The sequence below is a fragment of the Indicator indicator genome, chromosome 11, assembly GCF_027791375.1.
Source record: "Indicator indicator isolate 239-I01 chromosome 11, UM_Iind_1.1, whole genome shotgun sequence".
NCBI classification, from domain to species: Eukaryota; Metazoa; Chordata; class Aves; order Piciformes; family Indicatoridae; genus Indicator; species Indicator indicator.
Genome location: NC_072020.1, coordinates 18,649,188 through 18,660,828, shown reverse-complemented (window position 1 = coordinate 18,660,828; position 11,641 = coordinate 18,649,188). Strand labels below are relative to the sequence as shown.

The 11,641-nt window shown below is 44.1% G+C and overlaps 1 protein-coding gene across 3 annotated transcripts in view; it reads right to left on the bottom strand.

Moving 5' to 3' along the window:
* Positions 1-3,795: 3,795 nt before the first annotated feature.
* Positions 3,796-11,641, bottom strand: part of PPP1R9A (protein phosphatase 1 regulatory subunit 9A) — a 128,176-nt gene continuing 120,330 nt past the window's right edge. For 2 of the 3 annotated variants that reach the window (XM_054384739.1, XM_054384742.1), the window contains 4 exons: positions 8,970-9,089; positions 6,946-6,969; positions 5,606-5,788; positions 3,796-4,303 (listed from right to left, as the gene is read on the bottom strand). In XM_054384739.1, coding sequence (XP_054240714.1) covers positions 4,091-4,303; positions 5,606-5,788; positions 6,946-6,969; positions 8,970-9,089 — 540 coding nt within the window. In that variant the 3' untranslated portion in view covers positions 3,796-4,090. The remainder of the gene's footprint in view (positions 4,304-5,605; positions 5,789-6,945; positions 6,970-8,969; positions 9,090-11,641) is intronic. The other variant, XM_054384741.1, reaches the window with a different exon arrangement.

The following is an 11,641-nucleotide window of genomic DNA, read 5'->3' as shown; positions in this document are numbered from 1 at the left end:
GTGTCAGGAACCCTGGTGCTCAGTGTCAAGCACCTCTGAATGTTGATCAGAGTTGAGGAGTGGTAGGCTTCAGGAGAAAGCTGCTCAGTAATTCCAGCAGAAACTTGATTCATGTGGAAGGCCTGCAGCAGACTACAGTCATGGCACAGCAAACACTGAGATGCAAACATCACCTAACTCTGCTCAGCTTTTATCACTGGCCTCTGTCACACTGTGCAATTCTAACCTGTGATCTAGAACAGGCTCCACTTACAGTGACTCCCACCACACCTCTTCAGAGAGGGGAGTGAAATGCAGACAGCAGTGGACAACACTGTGCACTGCACCTTCCTCATACCTTGATCCTGGTCTGCCTGGACAGATCCAACCCAAGCTGGGATTTTAACACAGAAGTCACACGGGTGCAGTACCTCAACAAATATGAGCTGGAAGCAAGGAATGCTTGTCTGGTTTGGACAGAGCAAGAGCCACCACTCCACAATCCCAGTACAAACACTAGGATTTGTTAGGACTGAAGTAACCTGTGGACTCCTACTTTCTCTCTGTTTCAGAGTACCACTTTTTGCTACATCTCCTTCCTTCACCCTTTGAGAGGCTCCAAATATTCGCAACTTAGCAGCACCACAACAATGAGCAGAATTAGAGGTTACAGAACCAGGGAGAAGTGACCAGGGTGGTTGTCTGGGTGTAAAGATGGCACAGAAACATGGCTGGAGGCCTGGAAACCCCACACTGCCAGCATAGCTGTTTAAAGGTGGGCAGGCAGGTCAAAAGCTTTAACCCCACGAATAAATACGGAGCAACAAACAGATGAGAGTTCCAGCTGCAGGTGAGCCAAAAGACAAAGGCTTTCCAGGGACTTGTTTCTGTTGTGACATCAAACCCCACATTACTCTGAACTGCCACTGATTTACAGGGAGTTTGAGAATGACAAGAAATCCACATCTTCTGTTTCATGTGTGCTGTCACACAACACAAGGAGAACAAATACAAGACAACTTGGAAGGTCTTGGAGAACAGGAACCAGCGTTTCTAACTGTGCTTTACCCCTGCTGTTAGCACTCCAGCCGGGAGTGACCACACTGAATGCAGTAACAGACACAGCAGCAAAACTCTTGGAAGTGCTCTGCTTGCTCAGTTTTCATCTGCTGATCAAAATACATTCGGGGTTTTCATTGAAATTCAAGCTGTGAGGGGTTTATTCAAGTTAGGATTTTTTTAAAGGTAGGATTTTGTTTAAAGTTAGTTTTCTTATTTGATTTTTTTAAACTTAGTTTTTTGTTGGATTTTTTTCAAATTAGGTTTTGTTGTTTTTTTTTTTTTTTTTTTAAACTTAGTTTTAAGGATTTTTGTTTGGTTGGTTTGGTTTTTTGTTTGTTTGGGGTTTTTTTAAGTTAGGTTTTTGTTGTTTGGTTTTTTTAGCCTGCTCATGCAGGGGGGTTGGACTCGATCTTTCAAGGTCTCTCCCTTAACACTCTGTGAAAAGCAAAACAACCTTAGCACAAAGCAACAAAACCTCCCTGAATACCTGAACGATTGAAGCCCAATCACAGAATCAACCAGGTTGGAAGAGGCTTCCAAGATCATCAAGTCCAACCAGTTACTCTGCAGGACAAGACTCTGCTTTCCCAAGGGATTAAGCAGGCACAGTTCTAAGCAGCAAGGATGAAAACTCAACCTGGAACTGCCAAGCAAGTCTCCTCAGCTTTCCACAAACCCAACATGAACCAGGGACACCACACCTTGGATGACCATATAGAAACCACTTAAAACATTGCTACAGTTTAAACGTCATCTAAATTAAAACCAATCACTGAATGCATTTATCAACATTGTATTTAAAATAGGTAAGTTTCCAGTTTTCCCAGATCATTTCTCTCTTACTCACATATACATGGATGACCTCCTAAAATAGCAAAATGCTCGTTTTACAAGCATGTTAAAAAAAAAAAATTCTGTCATTATTTTCTCCTACAAAGAGCAAAGAAAGATTCACTGCAATGTGGAGTTCTTGTTAGCAAGTTTTTTTTGGGTTCTTTTGGTTTTGGTTTGTTTTCCCTATCTCAACAAAAATATCCCAAGCCTTTAGGAATGGGAGGAACTATCTTCTAGGGCAATTTAATTTTCAGACCTGAAGAAAATATACATCAGAAAGGTGTAGGAACTGGATTTGGAAGGAAAAAGAAAGCTAAGGCTAACTAGATCTGGTGTGTGTTAATTTTGAAGGAACAAGGCTCTCTCAGTCCACAAACCGTTTTACTTGTCAAAGAAGTTAATTCTCAGGATGAAAAGCAATTGAGCTGTAAATACTGCACCCCACCCATTCCACATGTGAACTTCAGAAACAAATCTGAATGCCATCAAGTACAGAGCCAGAGAAGTCAAGCCCAACTAAACCAAGTATTTTCTTCAGGAGATTCCCAGCATTTGCATTTTTTTAGACTGGCAAAGTTTTAAGTTCAGGATCCCAACCTGATCTTAAATGACTTCTATGTTGGCCTAGCTAAGTGAAGACTGCTCTGGCAGGGGGATTGGACTCGATGATCTTACAAAGTCCCTTCCAACCCCTACCATTCTGTGATGCTGTGAAAGGGCATTGAGTTTGACTACAAAGCAGGAAGCTAACACCTCTGGCTTCTCATTGTGGGTGTTTGCCTGGTGTCTCTCCATTCTTCTGAAGAAATACTGAATACTCTGCTTTTAAGAGGCAGTGACACCTTGCAGTGCCAGCTCTACATTGCTAGTGACACAGCCAGAACTACACTGCAGGCTTTGCCAATGGCCTCATGGACCAGGAAGAGAGGAATCTCTGAAGGATGGAACATGACCACTGCTAAGCCATCAAAACATTCTAGAGCCTAGGCCCCAAAATTCTGGGGTTTGTGGGGATATTCTTCAAACATCAATCCAACCAGTTAACAGATGGCAGCTTTGGATTAGTTTGTAACCATCACCTCCACGGCAACATTGATTTTAAAAACAATGTACACAATTCAACCAGAATCCCTCCTCTTCCTCTTCTTAAAGTGCTGTTCTGTAAAAACTACACCTCTTCAGCACACTCAAGTTTGACAACCATTTCTAACAACAGCTTCATAACAGTGCAGCACAAAGCTTTTGTTCTCCACAGTGCTTCCTGGAGAAGGAATCTGAAGATGTGGTGATTTTCTTGGGGAGGGGAAAAAACCCACCCAAACCCTGAAAGAAAATAAGCCCAGGTGCCTGTTCAAAACACATGAAAAAGAAAGCAGAGTGCACTATAAGAAAGTTGCTTACACACCAGGAGCACAAGGAGATTTGTACAGATCTACAGGCTGTGAGAGATTCCTCCTTGCTCAGATACCTGCAGGATAAATGTTATCCTCAGATCTCTATGTAAACCCACAGAATCAGTTAAGGCTTTGCCTCCTTCCTGGGTTAGCTATTGTGCAGTTAATAGAGTTCCATCTCCTGTCTCTGGCCCAGGATAGATATTGACTTTCCTGGCTTGATCTCCAGTGTGTGATTAGAAGTCACTGAACAGTTGTGTTTCCAGAGCAGTGTTGCTTCAAGGTACTGGCCAAGATGAAGCTTACTCCGGTTGACAGAGTTGAGTATCCAAACACTGGGAAGAATCTGAACTTCCAGTTAGAAAGTGAAGTCAACTCTTACCAGACAGAGAACAACTCCTTCTATCCAGCTGAAGAAAGGTCCCCCAGTCCTTCTGACTGGCTACCCTGTTCAGAAGAGGTGAAGCAGTGGACCGTGCTCCTCGGCATCATGCTGGTTACTGACGTGACCAAACACACAGAGCTCAACAGAGAAGTTTGGAAGGAAACATTGCCACATGAACATGAAATCGGTCAGCTGTCAACAACAATGAAACAATCCGAGGGGCTGGGCTCATGCCACACGGCACCGCCAAGGCGTGGGAGTGGGTATGAGGGAAAAGGAACCTACACAATGGAGACCTGGCAGGGAACTCTATGTACAGCCCCACTTCGCTGTGCACACCTCCTGGAAGCAGCACAAGGAAGCTGCAGAGGCACCAGAGTGATCTGAGTTTCTTTTCCCTTGAGGTGCCTCCACCTGCCCACAGGGCAGCTGCCTGTCACTGCTCGTTGGTGCCCTCTGTCGCATCTGACGAACACTTGTCTGGCTTCTTCGATTTCCTCTGCAGCTGCTCTTGTTCCTTCCTCCGCAGCTTTTCCCTTTGCTTCTCCATCTTCTCTTGAGCTTTGCGAGCTTTCTCCAAGGATGCTTTCATTTCCTTTAGTTTTTTTTTAATGACTGCTCTGTCCTGGGAAGATGTCATACCGAGAGCCTGAGGTGGGGAAAGCAAAAGTATAAGACAATTTCATACCTTTTATCTCCATCTTTTTTCTATTCCAGTAATAACTTTTCTTAGGTAGAATCATAGAATAGTTTTGGTTGGAAGAGACTTCAACCAGAATCCCTCCTCTTCCTCTTCTTAAAGTGCTGTTCTGTAAAAACTACACCAGCAACCTAACACCTCCACAGCCAAAGAAGACTCTAACAATCTGAGACACATTCAGAGACATAAATGCTATGCAAGGAACACACTTGCCATGTACTACTGTACTACTTGCCACGCCTTCCACTTCTGGAGTATCAAAGAATTACATCCCATTGCACTACCAATGCCAATTTCATTGATTAAATGAGGCAAATAAAGGTTAAACTATTTGCCTGAAGTCATCTAAGCTGACATAGAACAAGATGGTTGGACCTGATGATCTTAAAGGTCTTTTCAAATGAAAGGATTCTGTGATTCTAAGACTTCCCTAACTCTCACTGCTATGCCTTAGACAAAAGTTCACTCTTCTAAAACCCCCAGAGTTAGTGAAACGCCAGCAAAAAATTTCAGGAAGGAAACATCAAACTTGGACTTTCAGATCTGCCGAGCTTCCCACAACCCCCTCCTGTAATTATTTTTGACAAAAGCAGGCTCATATTTTCACTACAAGAACCATGGCACACTTCAACCATCACAGCTGGATTTATCATAGAATCGTGGAATGGTTTGTGTTGGAAGAGACCTTAGACATCATCTAGTTCCAACCCCTTTGCCATGGGCAGGGACACCTTCCACTCAACCAGATTGCTCATAGCTTCATCCAGCCTGGTCTTAAAACACTTCCAGGGATCAGGTGTCCGCAGCTTCCCTGGGCAACCCATTTCATTTAGCTCTACTGGTATCAACTCATACCTCCAGTACCTCACTAATCCATTTTCCAGTTGCTGCTTTTGATTTATGTCTGTTTACTGTCTTCTCTGGATCACCAGCCAGAGCTGGATGAGAAATCTGTGCACGCAAACAGCGCCTAATGTGCTGCTGTGTGATTTATGCAAATAAGGGCACATTTTACACAGCCAGAGTTTTCAGAAGGCAAAGGACAGACTTTCCTTCAACTTTTCATCACTGCTTCTGAAGCTTCAGGATCCAAGTGCACGTGGGAATTCCTGAAGGTGCTGCGGTGGCTTTCTGCTCTGTGTTTGCTATTCTAGCCCAGCACCACCTCACAGACATGGAGTCACTGCTGCTGGCTGAAGTCTTACCTAAGTGACAACAAAGATTAGTTTTTCTTGAATTCCAGCCATTTACCTTGAGCTTGCTGCCATCCAGCTGAAGGAGATACTCCCCATTAACATTCTGGGCGCTGAATTCAGACACATACTGCTCCAGGTTGAGGCTCATCAGCCAGTGGGACACCTGCTGCACGCTCCACTCCTGAACGGCACGGCTCTGGCACTGGCTGTGCTTAGGTGACTGCCCCTCATCCAGGATCTGTGACAAAGCCATACTGTCTTGTTAATGGTAGGTAAGGTGGGTGAGGAACAGCATTCTTCTGTACAAGCCACCAGCATCAGAGCAGAGGTAGCTGTGCTAGCTTTACACTGCAGTCATAACAGTTTCACACCACTCTACCCCATCTGAATCTAACCTGGTATCTAAGGGTTGGTACAAGGTACCCAAGAAGTCTTCTATCTATAGACAGAAGAAAAGAAAGGAGCTGGCATTCCTTTGAACCCAAAGAGGGACTGAAATGCCCAGCTGACACCATTCCAACCAGGTATGCTCCCACTTCCTCTCCTTCAAATTGCAACATTTCTAAGGGATGCAATGAATACTGCATCCCACTTCACAGGCTTATTCACAGAGTTGTTTAAGCTATGGACCAAGAAATTGAGCAGGGAAAAAACCCTCAGGAAACCACTCTGAAGATCAAAGTGATGACATCAAACAGCCACTGAGAGTTATGCTGTTTATGGAAGACTATGAGATGACACAGAGGAGCAGTAAGGAATGCACAGCTGTCCCACAGCCCTGGCCCTGCTCTCCTCACCTTGTGCTGCTGCTGCAGAGAGCACAAACACAGCACCAGGAGGGGCAGGTGGGGTGCCAGCTGCTGGAGAAGTCCCATGTCCCTGCTCTGCCAGTTTATTCCACCCAGGGCTATGCCAGTGGGGCCCGGAACAAAAGCTACTCTATCCCAGCCATAGTCAGCAAAGCAGCTGCTAAAGCCTGCAGCAGCTGTCTGCTGTTAGAGCAACTTTTACAAAGGAGTGAGATGATGCTGGGAGCTCTCAGCTTCCCTCTGCCCAGTTCTCAGGGCTGAGGAGAAGACAGTTTAAGCACCATCTTTTCCTTCTCCTATCACCAGCAGGAGCTCAGTGCAGCTGACGCGTGGACTGCTGGATTTGCTCCACCTTCCAGCACGCTGTAAAAACTGCAATTTGCAACGGCTTTGAAATCTCCTAGCAGAGAGGAGAGGGGAACTGCAGAGAAGGAGAGAGGAGGCGGTGACATCTGTGTGCTGTGCTGGAACAAGAGGATTTGCCACACCACAGGCATGACATGAGGAACGTGACTCTGGGAACGGGGACACCACGTCGGCACGCCACGGTCACACGATACACCACAACGGCACACTAGTATCTCACCTCATCATCAATCATATCCAGGCTCTGAGTGAGGGAGCAACAAAGAAATGGGAAAGAAAAGCATTATAGAAACAAAGTACAGAACACGTAACAGCATGTCAAAGTTCAGGCAAGGGCAGCACTGAGATTTGCAAACAGAGAGGGCCACTCAAAACCAAAGGGATCTCTTTAAATCAAAAATCTTTCCAGAAGCAGAGAAGCTATGCTGAAAGCTCAGCACACACATGACTTGGCAGCTAAACCTCTAAACTGTCAACCAAACCCTCCTGGAGTTCCTGGTCTGGACAGCCTAGAACTGGTGGGGTCCTTCCTGATGGCTCCAAGAGCAAAAGCTCCTTAGAGGAGAACCTGAAGAATATGGCTTCCTCCCCATCCTCTCATTTTTGTCATCCTTCAAATGCTCAGGTCAGATCTGCTGGAAATACCAGAAAGGGAATGCTGGCAGCTATGGGAGGCTGAAGAGCAACACTGGCCTAGTCCCCTGCCAGGGTGGCTGTGAAGGTTTCCACCACACCTCTTGCTGAACACACTTCCTGATCTGTTTGGCAGACAGGAGAGGATGGAGAAAATTCATTTTTTTAGACCTGTTGAGGCTTGATTATTTTAGAAGTGATAAAGCAGAGAGGTGAACAAGCAGAATGAAAACATTTTCAGGCTCTTAATTCCATGCTGCTGGGAACGAGGCCTTGCCACAATAAAATACACAAAGTGAGGGGAAGGAAATGTGGTAAGAGATGGAAATGCTTGTTGTAGTGTTTGTCCTTTACCACCTGCAGTCAGTAACCTCCATGGAACGGTTGGATTTGGAGCCTTGCACTTTGGTCTGTAGGGTTGCATGGAGCAGCTCTCATTCTTTAAATCCATGCAAAGCATGCAGGCAGGAAGAGAACAAACCTAACTATCATTAAAAACAAGGAGGACATAGATACTTCAAGTTCCTCCGCTCTTGAAAAAAAAGCCTGGCTCAAATGTCACATAGAAAATCATGGAATGGTTTGGGGTTGGAAGGGATTTTAAAGATCATCCAGTTCCAACCCCCTGCCACTGGTAGGGACACCTCCTACTAAACCAGCTGGATCAAGTCCCCAGCCTTTGAATGGTGCCAGGGCTGCAGCCTCCACAACTTCTCTGGGCAACCTGTTCCAGTGCTTCACCACCCTCATGAGGAATTGCTTCCTCATGTCTAACCTCAAGCCAGCTTCTTCCAGTCTGAAGCCATTACCCCTTGTGCCGTTCACTCCATTCCTCTGTAAAAAGTCCCTCTCCAGCTCTCCTGGATGCCCATTTCAAATTCTGATAGGCTGCTCTAAGGTCTCCCTGAAGCCTTCACTTCTGCAGGCTGAAGAACCCCAACTCTCTCAGCTTGTCTTCATAGGGGACCTGTAAAATTCTCCCGGACTGCCTGTGAAGAACACAGGCACAGGCTGTCACCAGTTCCCAAGGTCTGGAATGCTTTTTCACATTGCCACTGTTTAGAAAACCTCTGGTTTGAAGTAACTGAATTCAAATCCACTGTGCAAAGCAAGCAGAAAGCATGCAGAGTGGATTGACACATAGACATTCTAATCAAGGTACATACACTCAGGTACAGTAACACACAATTACTGCAGCTGCAGCTTGGCATTGTTTTATCAGGGGAAAAATCAGTCCAGGGGAAGGTGCCTTGCAGATCAACTAGATGGACCAAACCACCCTGTATCTTTGTTTTCTCGTAACTGTCTCAATTCCATCCAGTTCAGTGTAGGTATATCTACACCTATGGGCCCACAGGTACATATTTACAATGTAGAAGAATGTATGAGGAGACAGCATCTTTTAGGAGACCAATTTCACTCTGTTTTCCCATGATAATGCCACAGGACCTTTATTTTGACTCATTATTAAATGAACAAGAAAATCATCATCTAGAAACTGAGATTAATTTCCTTTTCCCATTCTACTCCCTAAAAAAATATCCCTTTATTATTTGAGTATCAAAGAAAAAAAAATCTGTATCCCATCTTAAACCAATTCCACCAGCATACCTCATCTGAAGACAGTGCCAAGGAATGTGAGAAACCTGGGGGTTTAGGTTCTGCTCCTAAGCCACTCAAATCAGCTGAGCTCGTGCTGCTGGGACTGAAATCATCGTTGAACGTGAAATTCTGTGGAGAAAACAAAGGAGTCTGAATGAATAAACAACCTCATATGTGCTTCTACAAGGGACATTTGCTTTCTGTCCTCCAGGCTGGCATAGTTCAGGAGTGATTTCCAGCTGACACAACACACATGGAAGGAGCCTGGGTTTTGGCATTAATATTTCTAGGATATGCAGTATTTTTACCACTGCGTACTTCAAGAGATGTCTTTGCCAGTTTAATGCCTCAGTGGGGTCTGGAAGCAATTTCCAGACTCCCTCTTAAGATGCTGGCTCTCATCCTGGAGCTAAATTACTGCTTCCATGGGTTAATCACTAGCATTTTACTGTCCTCCAAGTATTTAGGACAAGCACAGCACAGGCAGTAGCACAAAGAACAGGACAGAAGATTAATTAGCAGAGAGAAATGAAAACTGCTATTGAAAGAACAAGAAGAAGGTCCTGTGAATCCATGTTTGAGTCCCAAATCATCTCCTAGGAGAAAGATCCTCCCTCTTTTCCCATATTTTTAGAAGAAACTGAAGGTAAAAGAGATCTTTGGACAGTGTTATTTACTGAGCTAACAACAGAACAACCCCTGTTTTTTGGTAACAATGCAATGGCAGACATCACACCAAACAGCAAAGGACAGCAGAAGCATGCAGAGATCTTTTCCCCAGGAATACAGTAAAATTACTATCAGAATACAACAAAAAATTAACTAATATTTCACATTAGAGTAAGAACCATAAAAACCCAGGATCTGTAAACAATTAAGGAGACCAGGATATTTGATTTACCTTGAATATACAGCTGATGATGTAGAGCCCTTTCATCTCTAGCCTAACATCTAAATGAAGACCAAATTAAATTCACCTTTGACATTCAATTAAACATAGAATCAAACATCAAAACTAAAAACAACATTAGGAAGGTTATTCTTTTATCTCACCCAAAGATATCTGACCTATCTCTCCTGAAAACAAGAAGCCTTCCAAAAATATAGTGTTCATTCTCCAAGGTTTGCTGCAACTGAAAAGTGGTAACAAACTGTGCCTTGAAAACCTGAAGAGCAGTACAGGAATTGTTAATTTAAGAGCTTGTAAACTTTACAGGGAATGTCAAAATGGCTTTGTGACCACTCTTCTCACGCCTACATTCAGAATTCCTGTTCTGCTTCTCGCAGCTCTTTATACAGGAGAAGCAAATCCGAGCAGCTTCCTTAATATGCAAACTTGTAGCCCCCACAGTGTTGTTAGAGCAGGACTTCAACCACTCTACCTCCTGTTGTGTGAAGAACACTGTTTTGCTTTTTTTAAGCACTCTGATTTTCCTTTCACCTCTATTTTGTGCCAAGCTTCAGCTTTATGATGAATTTAAGTCTTTAATGAATTTAAGGATTTAAGTCTTTAATGAATTTAAGGATAAACACAAGACAGCCAATGCCTACTAGTAATTGCAATAGCAGGATAAACCTCTTCCCAAAAGCCTCATACTCACACAATCTGTACAAGAAGGTGCCTCTTTCCCCTCCATTTGAAAATCACTTTCACACAATCTTTGTTTGGTACTACAAACAGGATTTGCAAATCTCATTCTTACCTTCCTTTTTCAAAAGAATCATAGGTTCGTAGAATGGTTTGGGTTGGAAGGGACCTTAAAGATCATTTAGTTCCAGCGCCCCTGCCATGGGCAGGGACACCTTCCACTAGAGCAGGTTGCTCAGGGCCTCATCCAACCTGGCCTTGAACACCTCTTGGGAGGAGGCATCCACAATGTCCCTGGGCAACTTGTTCCAGTGTCTCACCTCTAAATAAATGAGGTAACCAGTTAGCTTCCCTTTAATCATCAAAGATTTCATCTGTGGTATTCTTGATTGATCTGCTCTGGCCTTCTCAACCTTTTCTTGCACCTCCTACCACGCCAAACACAGCTATGAGCTTGGTGCACAGCAGAAGTAAGGCATCACCAACTCTTGGAACCAAGAGAATAAGAAAAGTCTGTGGACACTGCTATTATACACAGGTGTTTGTAGAGGACAGAGAAATCGCATTTCTCATTCATATTCCTGTACATAAAGTGAAGAACCATACCTGCTTCTTTTTACCAGACCAAGATAAAAAGTCAACTGCTGCAAGTCAGAAGAAGAATGAGGCAGAGAAATACTTCCCAGAAGTGAAAACAAAGCAAAGTAGTTTGCTGTAACTAAGGGTTATTGGAGGAGTCATCATGCTGCAACATTCATGCACATAGAAAGGAATCACACAGAGAGCTATTAAACTGCAATAGTTCAGATTTCCACTTCAAATAAAGAATTAAATCCAACATCCAGCATGCATGACAAACAGATTTAATTACTGGGGGGGGAGAAGAAGGCAGATGACTGACAGCATACAGCATTTCCTCACTTGCAAACACCTCTGCTGAACGCAGGCAGGTTTTCCCCTCATCAGTTCTGAAGAATGCAGAAAATACCCAGCACTGAACACACAAACCCAGCATTTGCTCAGTGGATCCAAATGCTCATTTCCACTGGCACCACTTTGCTTTCTGTTATGGTGCAGCACACCAGGGTTAGGT